Genomic DNA, 16716 nt, shown 5'->3' on the forward strand with positions numbered 1-16716 from the left:
ATTGGTTTACAGGAGCTTTGTGGGACAGTGGCAAAACGATAATTACTTAAACAAAAATTACTGTTTCTCCTAGGGCTTGACCCTACTCCCAGTGAAGTCAATGGGGAAACTCACATTGATTTAAATGGAACAGAAGCAAGCCCTAATTAGGAAAAGTTGGGTGTTCATGTGATTCTCATTTGGTGTATAGGTAAAATACCTCCCAAGGTAACAGAAGGCTCCTTTGCCCTCTTCTCCATTCACTTCATCCTCAAGTCTCTTAAGTGCATCTGTATCTTTCAGAAAAAACAGGATGGGGTACAGGTGCACAATGCTGGTCTCTCCTCTTTGTTGAGGGTATAAATACTATAGCTTCATGCAATTGGCACCAGTACACACAGCAGAGTTCAGGGAGGGAAATGTGTTAGAACAGAGTTTCCAGCAACATCTCCCACACGTTTAAGACCTAGACATCTTCCACAACCAACATTAAGAAAGTCTGATCACCAGAAGATCACTCAGGCTTGCATCTTTGGGGTCATCTTTTGATTCCTCCCCATATTTCCTCCCTCAAATTAGGTTCTCATCTACTCCACTAAAACATCTCCAAAACCCAGACCTTCCACTCTCCCCTGAACAAAACTCTCATTCGTGTCCATATTCTCTTTTGTCTAGACCACAAACACAACCTTCTTCCTCACTACTCTTTCAACCTGTCACATCCAAAGTTATCTTCCATAGTCACCACTATTTCTCCTTCTGCTTGAATCCCTCCACATTTCCTGCTTCTTACTCCTCTTCTTTGCTTTCAAATCTCGTTACAGGGCTATCCCTGCCTATATCAATGCCCTTGTCTCCTTGCTCTGCCACCTCTTTCCCCATTCACTAATCTCTTCCTCTCCTTCTGCTTATGTGCTTGAACCTCTTTTTCAGGCGGTCCCCTCTGCTCAGAGCAGCATCTCTCTTCCAGTGTGTCTACCCACTATGCCCTCCTTCCTTACATTTAACTTTGTTCATTAGACTTCCACACCTAGCCATCTTCTTCCAGTGCTCTTCTCTATGCTTACCTATAAAATATACTATATCTAAAAAAAATCCTGGACCTACAAAATGCACAACAAAGCCAAATAATGCACATCTTTGATACATGTCCTTTGGGGAAAGGCCTTTGTCTTCAAATTGTTTGTAAAGTGCCATGCACATCTGTGGTGATGTAGCAGAAGAGGAGGAGGCTATTTCCAGCCCAATTTGTAGAATCACGAGGTTCAGAGATTTCACATTACCTTTGGACAAGCTTCTGAAATTATGGGTGCTTATCCAAGTGAAACCTGAACTCTGAATGTTTTGAAGCTTGCAGGTCACTACTGAGAAACCATTCTTTTGTAGTTATTTTTATCAGGAGATCTTACTATCTCCCATTTTACTTGCTAAGGTACAAGAACATATTGTTTCCTTTTAGGTCTTATTCAACAGATCAAGCTTAATCAAGGAATCAAGTCTTGGGGTTAACTTCCCCAAGAGCCTAATATATGGCACATTTCCATAGACTTCATAGTATTCGGGCATATTTAAATAAGTGGTGAAGTTAGCCCTGTTCTCTCTGGCAGTTTGACAAGATCAATAGCAAAAATGGATATTCCCTCTTCAAGTATTCCATAACATAGTACAGTCAGCTTTTATATCTCCTTCTACATCCTTGTTTCTGATGTACGCAGCAATCAAGACTGTGGAAAAAAATATTAGGAAGAACATTTATTCAGACTTATACAATTTAAACATCTTTTAATTTAGCAGTGTATTTCCTGGAATTTCAACTTTGACAGAACCATCTGCCTTCACCAAAGCATAAACTACCCAGAACAAGAAGCCATTTAATAAAGTATTAATGACACTGTGCAGAAGAGACAATCCTGATTTAAAGTCTACCTCTGAAGAAATATAAATGTTCAAAAAGATGTATTTCCCTCTTAAATATAATATGCTTTTGAAGATCAGACCTTTCAGAAATGGAATGCTGTATGATAAACAGATGTTCCAGTAGTAGGTCATGAACTCTTTTTTGCACGTAATATATAGCAGGTTATTGCAGAGAAATATTTACAACAATCCTTTAAGAAGCATGGTAATCTCTCAAACAGTGTTTTGTTCTGTTTTTTCCATCGGATAAGACATATATTCTTGTCTGGATTCACTACCACATACATCTCCTGCATCTACAATGTGATTTACGGTACATATTTCACTGCAACTTGCTAATTAGAAGTATCCTTTCACTTTGCTGATCAGGAAGTGATTTAATACTGAGACAAATTCTCACTTCAGTTACACTAAATGTAAATCTGGAGGAAACCGACTGATTTCAGTGAAGTTTCTCAACACTGTTTCACAGTGTAACTAAGATACGAATTTGAAGCTAAGGTGTCCTGTTTTTCCAGTAACAACTGTTTCCTCACTTTGGACTTCCCTGTGTGAACATTCACGTTGGGGAGCACTTGCACAGTCTATTTAAGTCCATGGAACTACTCTTATTCATATTGGTGAGCTTGTATGAGTAAGGGTTGTATGATGTAGTCCTTTATGTGCTCATTTTACTGCACTCAAGTATTTCTTTCTACTCTATTTTGTAATATTTTCAGGAGTATGAGTGAAGTATGTTTTCAGTATAACTAAGCCAGAGTAGTTGCTAAAGCAGCATTAGGTCTGTCCCTTATAAAAATGCCTACAGGACCCTTATTTGCATGTCTTTGGACCAAATGCTAGCTTGTTATTGCTTCTTTTTTCAATATAGGCAAGATGTGATTAAAACTATAGACTCAGTGCCTTTTCCCATCTTAATGCCTGAAAAAGGCCTGAAAAAGTAATATTAAGGATCAATGTATGAGAGAGAGTCTAGCAAGGAAATGCCTTGATATGTCACCATATAATTAGCAGGGAATCATAAATCAGAATTGGAGAAGGCCCATTTGCTCCTCTATTCTATTTCCCCCACCCTTCTAATGGAAGAACGCTCATTTCAGCATAGTTTCTAATCATGGCTGGTGCAATGGGACTGTCAGTTCCTTTGGGAAGCTATTTCACAATCTAACAGATCTCACAGTTAGTTATAAAGCAATATGAGAGTTAAATGAATGAAGAATACTGTGTAAGGGCTAAGTATTAACAACCATATCACAATAGCAGCTCTTCCTGTGATAATATATAGCAGAACCAATAAGAAGCAGAGAAGCCTGACCTAATTTGCCAGGCACTCATAAAACCTATAGGAAATTGCAAGAAGTTGGCTTCTTGAGGGTTCAAAGGAAGATTATGCATAAGTGTATAAAAGCTTTTCTGTGGAGCTACAGATGTAGTGGAAAAGCAAAGTATATAAACAACTGAGTAGATCAGTTAAGGTTCCCTTAACAGAAGAACAAGAAAAATTTCTAGCATAATACAGGCAGGAGCCCAGATTTTCAGCTGATTAATGTCACAGCTCCACTAACTTCAACTGAACTATGACAACTAACACAAGTTAAAGGATCTAGCCCAGCATGCATACTAAAGTACTTTGTTTTAGGCATTTTTTTCTAGACTTTGAAAAATTTTCTAGACTTTGGAAAAAAAACACATCTGGGTTAAAGAAAGTGGAAGTTCTCCATATATACTCTGAGTAGAACAGGGATTAAATAACTCAAAGAAAAAAATTAATCCAGGCAGTCTACATTTCATTCATTGCATCTCAGAGAACCCTAAATTTTTTAACAAAATCCATAAAACTATATCCATTTACTCTTGGGTTGGTATTTCTAGTAACATTTTCATTCCAGTTACACCCCCCCAAGAGAACATGAACACGATTAGGCTGACAAGCATTAATATATCAGCCTTCTTTGTATTTCTCTGTGGCTTCAATGCACCACAAATGCTTTGAAATCCATCTGGATTTGTTGTCTTCCAGAATTTCAAGTGAGTTGCTCATAAATTAAGTTATTTGACAGTACAGAAGTTGTGATAAACAAAGCAAAATCTGGAACAGCTTTGGGGTTTTACCAAATAAGCAGCATTATTAATTGTTATTAATATATTTTTCCATTTTAACAAACTGCTCTACAGACAATTCTAATTTTGGGCCCTTTGCAAGGTGGTTACATATAGGAATAGATTGAATTCAGAAGTGCTATTTATGAAACATCCAATTTGCCTCTAAGTAACAAATCCCAGTAATGATCACTGGAATGCTTCTTTAAAATTCAAATACAGATAATAAAGAATCGTATTAGTATCTTCACTGAGAAATTCCATTTTAATTACGGTTGGGAACTATGTTCTTTTCCATGGTATTTTTGCTCCCAATCCCAAATGTACTAACGTTCTCTCTAAACTGAAACACTTGTCATACTGCAACATGGTCCTCACAAAAAGCTATACTAAAGTAGTCGATGAAGACAATTTATTAGACTTCTGGGTTTTGGGGTTTTGTCTTGTTTTTTTCAATAAATTTTATTTTCTTTTTTAACACTAGTAAACAACATGTACTTGCACGTACACACAAAAAAGTTAAGTTTCTATGCAGAGATAAGAGTGGAGGGAGACATATCAAACTTCACAGAAACAGATTTTACCACTGCTTGGAAAGTGGTACTTTCTTCTCTTTGGAAAGTTCACTCACTCACTCACTCTCTCACACACATACACACACACACACTTTCATGTAAACATTTAAGGAGTCAATATTTTTTTCTTTATCAGAATCTGTGACTCTCATAGCCATTAATGAAATGTGTGCATACGAACATAGAGAAAATAAACTTACCTGTTTGCAAATACTTCCCTGACCTAAATCAAATGGTAGAGAGCACTGTATTGTATTTAATATCAACAAGACACTTGTGACTTATAAAAATGGCTTTGAATACTGGCTGCAGCTCTTTGCATCTGCAATTGCATGCACTTAGTGATGATCTGATTGAACATGTAAGTTAATTCCCTTACATCTTCACTGATTGCAATGGTGCATGGAAATTACTGTGCCTACTGTTTTGCACCTACAATATTGTAGGCTGATTTGAGGCCCAGCTATAAATTGTGGTGTCAATATGATAAAATATATAGGCTGTAATTAAAATGCTGTATAGCTTTAATGATTTTCCTTATCCACCCTGAACCCACACACACATCCTTATTCATATTGTTCATCCCTGGCTAACAGAGAGCACTAATACTTGGAAAATGGGACTGTATTATGGGATTTTTTTTAAAAGAACTTCAACAGTCAGAATGGGATAAAACGAAGCCAAAAACCAAGATCTTTTTCAGAACTATGTTTCTTCTCAGTATTTCATTTCCAATGTTGTCAGGCATGATTGTAATATGACCCCCTGAGCCTGTGTGTTTTATTCTTCCACCACACAGAACTTTAAAAAGTAACCTAAGTGCATTTTAAGGCTACTCTACAGTCAGTACTGCAAAGTTCTTACATTAAATGAAGACACAGATGGGGTTAGAAAGCTGTGGATGAAGAACGCATTAAAATTTTAACACTAAGCTATTGAGACGTGGAGACAACATATACAGGGAAGCATGTTATAATGACTTTGCTTCTGAATGTACTTTGCTGAAACAATAAGGATTTCAGAATCCGGCTCTGAAAAGGCACAACAACCACACGCATTTAAAATTATTTCTTCACTTTTTAAAGGAGTACATTGGTGTACCAAGACTGAAGACCTATTGAGAGGTAGGGGGAGGAGGTAGGGAGGCAGAGAGGAGATGGTCTACTGTTTGCAGCCATGTGCCTTGAACAGTGCTAGTCATCTGAGCACAACTACTTCGGGATGGCATGGAGAAAGTGCTCTCTCTGATTTATTCTCTGGACTGAACCATTCTCCTGCCTTTTTAGAAGGTGAAGAATATGACATTCAAAATAAAAATAAATTCTTAAGATTACACAAATACTACAGATGACATCAAAGAAGAGACAAGCCATTTGTTTATGGTCTTCATAAAGATTAATTGTCTCTCTCAAATATATGACAGGCCTAAACTACAAAATTCTGGGCTGGATTTTTAACTCCCCTTATTATTCCCAATACCCAAAACTTCACAAGCATTCAGATCTGGGTTTTGGTTCAGGCCCATATCTAGCAGATATGTACACAACAGTACCCGTTTTACGCAACTCAGCTATAATGAAAATCTATTTATAAAGGGAAAAGAACAAACAAGCAAATGTACGATTAGGCCTTAAGTCCAACAGTTTCAGTACACAAGATATATATGCAATGATAATGAATTTACACAATTGTGAAGTATTCTGTAAAAAATAAAACAAAATCTCTTCACTGTAAAAGTATTCCACTATAAAGAAAAAATTGACTATTTCAAGACTGCCATAACGTATCCTCTGAACCGAATTCTTATTAATACACCAAGGTCCATAACCATTCCCACAGACATATATTATGTAACATCCCAGTTTGAACAGGCAAAAAAAGCAATGGATTAAAGGTTGCATGATTGTCACTAACTGGCTATTAACAGAAATCAGCCCCAAATAGCAAATAGGTTTCACAGAGGTTAAGTTTTATGGTTAACACTGTAAAATAAGGGAACAGTAAATGTCATGCTGAAAACGCAACAGAAATCCTATGGAAATTCTCATGACACATATACATTAATGCTGAATGGCTTCATTATTATTCTTTTTGATACTATAAATTTAAAATGTTACAGTGTCACTGAACTGGAAAGATCAGGTTTAAGGGGAAAATTATACAACATTGCAGGTGCAATATTAACAAGGAAAAAAACTCCAAGCCCTCTCTAAGAAACCATTTCAGGAATGTAAGATCACTTTAAATGACAGACCAACCCACAAAAATGACTTTTTTTTTTTTTTTTTAAAAAGCCCTTACCATGAATTCTTCTAGCGTCTGGTAGGTCTTTCCTCTGAACTCACAGTAGTTCTTCCTCTCTTTGCACTGTGGGCAGCACTGACTGGTGTCTACATGAATACACCGGGGATGGAGTCTTGGACACTCAGGTTGAATGCACAGAGGTCCCTCTTCAGTGCAAAGGCAGGGGCAGGCAGAGGGACCTGGAGTAAACTTCTCCCCGATAGCATAAACAAAGCCACTCTCATCCACACAGCCTTTCCCACGGTAGTCTGGATAGGCATACTCCTCTGGAGGTTCAGGAGTAGAACTAGCAGCAACTTCTGGGAGGGATGATTCTTCAGCCGCCTGAGGTTCCTCTGGAACACCATCCCTTTGCTCTTGTGCTTGAAGGTTCCCAGATTTACTGCTTGCTCCCTGACTATTCCAAACCTGTTTTTGCTTAGTCCAAGATTCTTTGTTTGAATAATTTCTGTTTCCTTTGCTCTTCCAATCTCTGGTGCCCTCTTCCCGCCCGTTCCTTCCGATTTCATTAATTTTCCCTGGGCCTGTCTGACTCTGACTGTCCCTGGTTGATGCATGATCTCTCTTTTCCTGGCTTGTTTTCATCTCCTGTTTGTCTGGAGCTTTGGCCAGTTTTTGCACAGGTATAGTGGAGCTACAGAGAGCAACCATGAGACAGCAGGTTACAAGAAGAGAACTAGAGAGAGCTCCAATTGCCATTGCAGTAGAGCTGGGCATCACCTACGGCATCCCAGAGGGACAAGAGATACTTCATTCACATCAAAGGGAATCACTACGTAAATCCACAGTCCCTAGGAAGAGAACAATTAGGAACACAGTTTTTTCACTTTGTGTTTGTGCCAATGCAACATCTCAAACATGCAATTTTGTTTGATAATTCATACAAAAGACAAACAAAGATCTTGTGCTATTTCCCTCCTCCCCACACTTTGCCTGCATATGGCTTTATAGATAGCAAGTTCTTTGGGACAGGGACCTGCTTCCTTACATCTCTAACTGCTGCACAAGCCTATAGTGAGGCATAATTAATCAGAGCTGGCATAACACTGATTCAGAACATTTAGATTTTTTTAAAAAATTACTGCTGTAAAGTGGATGTACCTAGAATCAAATGAAGTTCCCTAAATCACAGCAGACTCCAAAACAAACATCAGCCATTCACTTCCATTTCCTGACTTCATGCATGGTGATTTTCATTAATCTCTTATTCAATCTGATACAAGTTGTTTTAAAATAACTGCTAGTGAGCATGATATTTTAAAAAAAGACAAGTAAGTGCAAGCATGCTAACGTCAGCAGAGCCAAACAAGATCTCTTTGCAATTTCCTACAGTAAGCATATGCTGCCTGTTTCTTCCCTTAAAAAAAGCACAGCAAAACAGTTTAGAACTCTAGGGCAGAGATTTATTTGAGCCTAACGTTTCAGGAGTTTAATAGCAACCCTCTCAACATAACTACCCTGGCTGTTGATTAAAAATATCATCTTATTAAAATTTTACATGGAGGAAAAAATCATGAGACAAGAGGTAAGCAAACTGCCTCTACGATGGTTTTCCAACTTTTTCAGCTTAAACTAACATTGGAGCGACATTTGCACAAAGCCCTTTTTAAAACAACACCACACAAACCCTTATTTCCAAAAGATGCCTAGCCCTAGAATAAAGGCGCCTCTCGCTCTATTTCACACGTCGTTCTGGCTGAAGAAAAAGACCATGACAGGCATAGCATACATTGCATTTTGCCGTCTGCTTTCTACACTTCCTCGAACAGTTTCTCATTGACCCGTCGGGTTACAAAAAATTGATCCCCCCATACACACCCTCCCCGCGGATTTCTGGGTGTGCCTATAGCTTGTCGCGGATTTTAAGGAAAGATAACGTCCAAGTCACAGAAAAAGCCTCCTCTGTGCCTGGGAAACGGAGCAGACATGGAGCAGGGGAGAAACAAGTGCAAGGCAACTGGGGGCTGCCCAAACTTTCCCTGGCGAGGGCTGACGAGCACGAGACAATCACAGCACCACCTACCTCGGCTGAGCCCCGGGACCAGCAGCAGCCGCCTCTGCCTCGGTGGCTGGGATTTCAGAGCCAGCCCTGCCCTCCTCCGCCGGGCATTTCACGCCGCCATCCGCCCTGCGCTCCCCTCCCAACTTTCCCCGGCTCTGGCGAGCCGGCAGAAGTTAAGGCTCGGGAGGGAAAGGCGGGCAGGGGCAGCGCCCCTTCCCCTCCATGCACGCCAGCCGGCGCCCCGCAGATCGCGACTTCAGCCCAGCAGCCGCCGGCTCTTGGCGAGGAGAAGCCGCAGCTCCAACTTCGCTGCCATCCTCTGGTCACTGGGTTTGCAAGGGGGGGGAAGATGAGCTTCCTGCGGCTGCTGCTGCTGCTGCCCGGCAGCTGCACCTGCAGAGTCCGCCGAGGGGGAGGAGACGCTGAGCGGGCTGGCCTCGCCCGCCCCCGGCTAGTCCGTGGGGGATGGACGCCGCGGCTCCCCCGCCTCTGAGGGCGGTCGGGGCTCGCTCCCAGGCTCGGCGGTGGCGGCAAAGTCCGGCCGAGGCAGGGAAACGCCGAGCTGCCGAGCGGGAGCTCAGTGCGGCCGCAGCTGGCTCTGCGATGCGCTACCCCGCCCTGCGCTCGCTCGCTCCTCTCCCGCCTGCACACACGCTGCGTCCCCCTCGGCTTTCACCGCCGCCTGCTGCCCCGGCCTCTGTGCCGCCCTCTTCCTGTACACTAACACCGGCCGGCCACTGCTCGTCCTCCTCCTCCAGCTTCCCCCTTCCTCACCGATCGCTCCGGGCCCCCGCCGCCTCCCTTCCCTAGCCCCAGGCTGTAACGGGAGTAACTCCACCGAGTTCAATGGGGGCGGGAGGGTCCTTAAAGTTGAAAGTGAAAGGGCCAGAGCTGGCCCTGAATCACTGCAAGGGTGGACGGGCTGGTTCCAAAATAGGAGTGGGCACAGGTGACGTTAAGGCCACATGGAGACAAGCCCCGACATTGGTATAAAACTGCTGCAAATCATCAAAAGCAGGCCTGCAAGTCTCCTCTTCCCTGGCCAAGTTCTTTCATTCACTTTCCCTTTACTCCTGTTTTCTTCCTTTTCAGGTTAGTGTTCTCTTTCCTCTTTCCTACAATCGCTTTGCTCATTCTCCCTGCCCTTCACTCCCTGCCAATTCTTCCTTAACTCTCACTTACTTTTCTGCCTCCATTTTTCCTGCTCTCTTCTTCTCTGCCCTCTCATCTTTACAATCCCCTCTGAGATTCACAGTCCCTCCAGGGCTCAGCTGGAGTCACACCGATGTGGAGGCACCAAACCAAACCGAACTGAGCTATTTCTGAGACTTCTGACATTTATTTGCAAGTGCAAAGTCCTTCACAGACAAAAGGCAGACTTAGCCAGTTGAGGGGGTGGGAAGGTATTTTTGGTCTAGATAAAGCAGAAGGTTGAATTCTGTCAAAAGCAGAGACCAAACACAGAGGTATTTCATAAAATTTATGTACAGGGAGGTCTACACTACAAACTTGTGATGTTATGATGTCAGTTATGTTTTGGAATTCCTTATGACATTTTTATATCAGCAAAAAGCCTGAATGTAGAGGCAATTATAGCAGTGCAAGAGGACTTTTGGGCTGGTATAGCTTATTGTGCTGGAAGAACTGCATAAACTATACCAGCAAGAGAACTCTTTGCCAGTATAAGCTACATCTCCAGTAGGGGGTGTTGCTGGTATAGTTATACTGGCAAATTCTTGGAAGTGTAGACAAGGCCTATGACTTATCAATTCAACTTAATACTGGAATTTACTGTTGGGTGCGCAGGTATAGTTTTGTCCATACACATTTGTGTCTGTTTCTTATGCAGTTTTCCCCCCCCACTTAAATGTTTTAAACATAGAAAAGAAGCAGAGTGATTCATTAAAGAAATGAAGGCAGAAACGGGTACAGCCAGAATGTTAGCACAGTAACTCAGGCAAAGTGAAGGTAAGAAAGTAATCTCTAACAAACATCTTTATGCCTTTAACAAATTCAGTGAGCTCTTCCATCTATACACTTAGGGCCAGATTTTCAAAAGTGCTCAGCACCCATGACTGAAGAGATCAATATAGACACCTAAACAAGAAATGAGGAAAGACATCAATATAGACACCTAAACTGGTCAGATTTTCTCAAATGTTTTCATTGAGGTGGCAGCTCAGCAGCAGCAAAACTCAGGAGAGCCCACTGAGAGCAAGGAAAGCTGTTCGGTGTTGAGCACTTCTGCAAATCTAGCCACTTCACATTTAGATGCCTAAATAGACACTGACATTTCAAAGGTCATCAGTCATTAGGTGCCTAAATGGGAGTAGGTAGGCCAGATTCACAAAGAAACTTAGGTGTGGCAATGCTCAGCATCACCTAAGTTTTAGGCACCTAGAAAGGCACTGGGATTCACAAAGCCTGGGTTCACAGGAGAGATGGACACCTCAGAATGGGAATCACAAAAGCCAGCATGCTGGGCAGCACCCTGACCTAAATTGGGAGTCTACCCAGGGGAGGGGTGTGTGCTAAGCCCTGCCCTTCTGAGGCAGTTTGGCACCTAAGACTGGTCTGCCAGGAGGCATGCTTCTCCGTTTAGGGTTCTCAACTGTGACCCCTCTCTAGGGGTTAGGCACCTATGCCATTTTACGAGGGAGGCTGAGGAGAAGACACTTCCCTCACAACTTTTAGCCCAGTGGTCAGGGTACTCATCTGGGATGTGGGAGACCCTCAGTTCAAGTCCCCCCCTCTGCCTGAGGAAGAAAAGGGATTTGAACAGAAATCTGCCCTCTCTCATATGAATGCTCTAACCACTTGGCTATGGGATATTGTGATGGGGAGGGGCTCTCTGAAATCTTTCCTGTTGAAGCTTTTAATAAAAAAATAAGTCATGGAAGTAGGAAGGCTAGTTCCTGGGTCTCCCACTTGTCAGGTGAGTGCTCTAGCCACCAGACTATCCAGTCACTTTGTGGAAGCTCATCTGATAGGCAAGCTCTGGGCATGCTTGCTGGATTGGGCCCTGCAGGCAGGTTAGGCAGAGGAATACCCATCTTTTCTTGGTTTGTGCATCTCACTGGGCTTTAGGTGGCCAGATGCCTGCTGCAGTGCGCATACACAGAGGCAGAAACATAGGGAACTATGGCTCTTTTAATGCAAAAATCTAGGTGTCAAGTGAGTTTAGGCACTTGCAAGGTTCAGTGGCAGCTGAGCAGGGGTTTTGTGAATCTCAATGGGGCCTGACTCTGTGATTTAGGCTGCTACAGTGTCAGGTAGGCACCTTTTGTAAATCTAGCCATCTCATGTTCTTTTGGAAATCTGGACCTTAAGCTTGCCACTTTCCTCATGCTATAAATGTCCATTATTCTTATCCAGCTTAGAAAAATATTTCTGTTATAGAGGACCTACACATATCTATCAGCCAATAACCACCAGATAATAAATACCAATGTATCCTCATTCTAAAACTTTGACATATAGAAAGAAAATGCAGTAACATATAAAGCAGCCAAACAGATGTTTCAACAGGTTACGTCAGTAAAGTAAAATTCCAGAGTAGTACATAATTTCTTGTATAGACAGTATATATCTAGAGTAGCCCTCCTTGTTGCGTGACTAATAATTACTCAACCAATTAGGGGACAATTTCATCACTTTACCTCCTTACCGCTTCTAGACAATAAATTAAACCTTCACTCTTTCTGAAAATAACAACTTGATGGTATTTGCCAAATTCCATCATGATGCAGATGAACCACAGAAAATCATACCAGCGCCCTATCCTGCCAGAAAGATGTAGCAATCAAATACACCTTTATATTTACAAACGTGAGCTTTATTTTTGAAGGATGTTCAACTATTACTGGAACAGGACAGAAAAAAGGGGAGTGGGAAAGAGGAGTCCCTAACAGGACTTTTGCCATCATAGGGAAGAGAAATAATGAGCCAAATTATGGGCCAGATCCTGATATCCTTACTTAAAATAACTAAGATCAAAATAAATGTAACCTCTGTCAGGGTTTCAAGATCCTACGATCCTACTTACATCCTTGCAAACTCACTGGATAGACAGAGGTGTCGCATGGTTCTATATGTGGCCCAATATCAGAGACTGTTCAGAGTGTTTTTCAGCTTCTATGGCCCTTTTTGTCAGGGTGTACCACCTCCCTAGTGTCTGATGATAGCAGGCACAACTTAGACCAGACAGAATAAAAGTTTTAAGATGTCTCACTGTAAAAAATGGAAACACGGTAGTCCTATAGCAGCAGCAAAACCCAGAACTTCTTAACCTCCCAGCACTGACATTTTTAAGCTAAACGCCATTTTTTCTTTACCAACAAGATTTATCAATAGAATTCATTCTCTGGTTATCCAGATTTATGAGAGTTTTTAAGTGATGGATGCTGCCCTGACATTGGAGTCATCACTCTGTAAAGCTGAGATCAGGTCTCTTTGATTAATGTGATAGTAGTGAAGCACAGAGCGTATTGTACCCGATTGGGCAAATGACTTACATGGAAGAAATGTGTTTCCTATCTGGCAAGGCTGTGCTTGCGAAACAGAGAATACAGTGATTTCAAGGCCAATTTTTATCAGTTTCTTAATGTGAATTTAGTGCACTTGAAAGAGGTCACATTAGTAGCCCTGGAGACTGAACTTCTGCATTTATTCACAGAACAGGTACAGCACAAGAAACAGATGTGTATGCTTCCCCACTTGTCTCTACCAATGTGATCTCATGGGAACAGATGGTCTCCCATAGTGGGATCATCGTATCGATGCCATTCAGTCCTTTGGCACTCAGTCGAGGCCTTGTCTACATAAGAAAGTTGTGCTGGCTTAAACTGATTTAGTGTGATTTTAAACCGATTTAGTTAAACTGATGCAAATCCCTATTTGGACACACTTATTTTGGTTTAGTTTAAGTTTATTAGGAATTGGTTTAAGCCAAACCAAAAATAACCGACTCAATCTGCAATAAGAATGTCTACATAGGGGTTTGCAAAAACTGATTTACCTTAAACCAGTTCATTTAGACAAGACCTTAGGTAGCCAATGTGGGTTCCGATCATGGCTTTTGTGCTGCAAATACTTGACTGCCAGTCAATGGACTAGTTTAGTAAACATATAAGCATTCTGTTGGATCAGGACCCAAGTGCTCAGCACCTGATAGGATTGAGCTCTTGAATACCAAGTTTATTTTTAAGATAGCCTTAAACGCACTTACAGACCCCATAGACAGGATCAAACATTTGCCAAGTTTGTCAGTAGTCATTATTATCAATAATACAATAATAGTCAGTATAATAATACCCATTAGCATGTTATGTTATACAGCATGTTTCATCTGTAGATCTCCAATCACTTCATAAAGGTGAGCAAGTTCATTTTATAGATGGGTAAACTGAGGCATGGAGTGGTTATATGGTTTGTACACAATAGCCATTTTATAGCTCCCACACAACTTGGATATTTTATTGCGATAAGAAAAGTTAGTCAGGATATGAGGATTCTCTTTTACAATTGTTTAAACATGCCATGTATACATTGTGCATCAACACCAATAGATTATTTTATGGTTTACATGAGAATTGCAGGATTTATTGCTTTCAGTGCACATAGCAAAAAAGGTCTGGTTCAGCATAGTCCTTGTAACCATTGGGTGTTTTTACTGCTGCAGAAAGAAGAAACATTTTCCCTTAATTTATTATTGCTGCAGGACATACAAGGGTTTCTATTCTTCTATCTGAGTGATGAAATACTCTAGGAGATAGTGTTAGGAGTGCAGTAATGAATACCTGATACCCAGATGCTTGACAAGTAGAGGACTGGCTGCTACACCTAGGAGATGTGAGATTGCATTGTTGCCAGCTCTTGCAATTTTATCATGAAACGTGATATTTGGTGTTTTTCTTCAAATACAACTCCAGGATTCAGATTTTTTTTTGAAAATATGAAAAGTTAAGTTGGTAGCCCTCATCTCTGCAGAGAAAAACTCAAATGTGATCCAAGTTCACTCTTAAGGCTCAGAAACCAGAAGACAAGAAAAAGAACTCCCAAATTATTTTTTTTAAATCTCATGATTTGTAAGACAATGTCATGCCTTTGGGAGGCCCATTTCATGATTTTTGGATGATAGGTTGGCATTACTGGAATGAGTTCTAAAAAAGGTGGAAGGAACGAAGAGAGAGGGGCCCAGTCGATGGAGGAAAATTAGAAAGAAGTTCTGTAGGACCCAAAGGGAGATGGAATTCAGTCAGAAACCAGTGCTCTCTTGAGAGAGATGAGAAAGAATCCATAGAGTAGCCTGCAGGGGTAATGGGGACAGGAAGAGAAATCTGCAGTGGGATAGAGAAGCTGAGGGAAAGATTAGAAGAGCAGGTATTAATCTAAAGGGAGCTGAGAATGACTGGAGTGGTCAAATGGCAGAGAGTTTATTGGGCCCACTTGGAGTGCTGACAGTATCTTGGGACTTGTTTACACAAAGAGTACACAGCAAGCTGAGGTGTAAATCTTCAGCGCTGTAGCCTGCCATGCATTAGCTGGACATGTGAACCCTGCTAATGTGCACTAAAAGTTCCCTGGTGTGCACTGATGTACAACTGGAGAGTAGGACAATGCACACTAACAAACTTTTGGTGCGTTAACAGGCTCCAGTTAGTACATAGCAGGCTTGAGCGTTGTAGATTAACACTCCAACTTGCTGCACGTTGTTTGTCTAGACATGCCCTCAGAGATTTAGGGGAACACACAGCACAAGATATGAGTCCCCAGAGAGAAGATAAAAGAGGCTGAGAAGCCCAGAATATCAACAGGTGTACAGGGGAAACAACCAAACATAACGAGCCCTTTGCTGTAGTCATTGTCATCTCTTTTACTTAGCAAAGCAGTTGTTTCTATTTTTGTTGTTCTTTCTAAAGGGAACAGAGTTGCAATAGGAAAGAATCTTTATTGTGGCACTTGTTCAGACAGATTCACATCATAGCGTTGTTTTACAGAACAACATTAGTCCAGCTATACAAAATAATGCCAAACTATAATGAATTGTTCCGTTCATATTAGTGGGTATTCTCACTCTTCTACACAGTGCTGAAGAGCCTGTCATTTGAATCAAGCATGACCATTCGCAAGTGCTCATCCCAGTCTCAGCAGGGGATTGTTTTGTGGTGCATGCTCCCAGTGTGCCTGTTCTCAGCTCTGTACCCAGAAGGGCAGGGCTTCCCTAGAGGCAGGGAAATGGGCTCAGGTAAGGACCACCCAGATCACATGAGCAGGAGGCAGGAAGAGGAGCTCAGATCCCCTCCTTCCAAAAAGGCAAGCCCCCTCCAGAACCTGGCTCACATGAGGGAGATGGGGGATCAGACCTCTGAAGATGGGCAGGGTCCCCCCAGTCCCAACATATACATGGGGAGAGTGGGGGACAGGGAGCAAGGCTCAGACACCAGGGACGCTGGGACCCCCACATCCCAGCTCACATGGCAGAGTAGGGAGAGGAGTTCAGATCCCCAAGATCCTCACGTACACCCAGACCCACAGCACTGTCAAAGCAGCAGACTGGGAATGCACTGGACTGAGAACATCTGCAGGCTGCCAGAGGAGCTGTATTGTCAGCAGCAGGAGGTTTGGGGAATGCCAAGATGGGCTCCCCTCTTCTCAGACTACATCCCCTACCCCAAACCCAACATATGGCTGCAGCAGCCCATGCACCATGCTAGAGGCACTGCAAAGAACAGGAGCTTATCCAATTTCCAGGGTGAGAAAGAGACACATGGCATACTCCCTCTGGTCATCCTTCGGCTCAGCACATGGCACCAGTGACCCATCTTTCCATTTAAGATA

At 42.0% G+C, this 16716-nt stretch overlaps 1 protein-coding gene across 6 annotated transcripts in view; it reads right to left on the minus strand.

Moving 5' to 3' along the window:
* VWC2 (von Willebrand factor C domain containing 2) overlaps nucleotides 1-9589 on the minus strand; it is an 87411-nt gene extending 77822 nt beyond the window's left edge. For 5 of the 6 annotated variants that reach the window (XR_010920259.1, XM_067550418.1, XM_067550417.1 and 2 more), the window contains exons 1-2: nucleotides 8899-9589; nucleotides 6873-7666 (exon numbers count right to left, since the gene is read on the minus strand). Coding sequence is in view for 5 of the 6 variants with exons in the window: in XM_067550418.1 (XP_067406519.1) it covers nucleotides 6873-7592 (720 nt within the window). In the remaining variant the exon portion in view is untranslated. The remainder of the gene's footprint in view (nucleotides 1-6872; nucleotides 7667-8898) is intronic. The other variant, XM_067550414.1, reaches the window with a different exon arrangement.
* Between the last annotated feature and the right edge of the window lie 7127 nt (nucleotides 9590-16716).

This window comes from Emydura macquarii, unplaced genomic scaffold (assembly GCF_026122565.2).
Source record: "Emydura macquarii macquarii isolate MOO-44397 ecotype Brisbane River unplaced genomic scaffold, CSIRO-AGI_Emac_v2 contig_1263, whole genome shotgun sequence".
NCBI classification, from domain to species: Eukaryota; Metazoa; Chordata; order Testudines; family Chelidae; genus Emydura; species Emydura macquarii.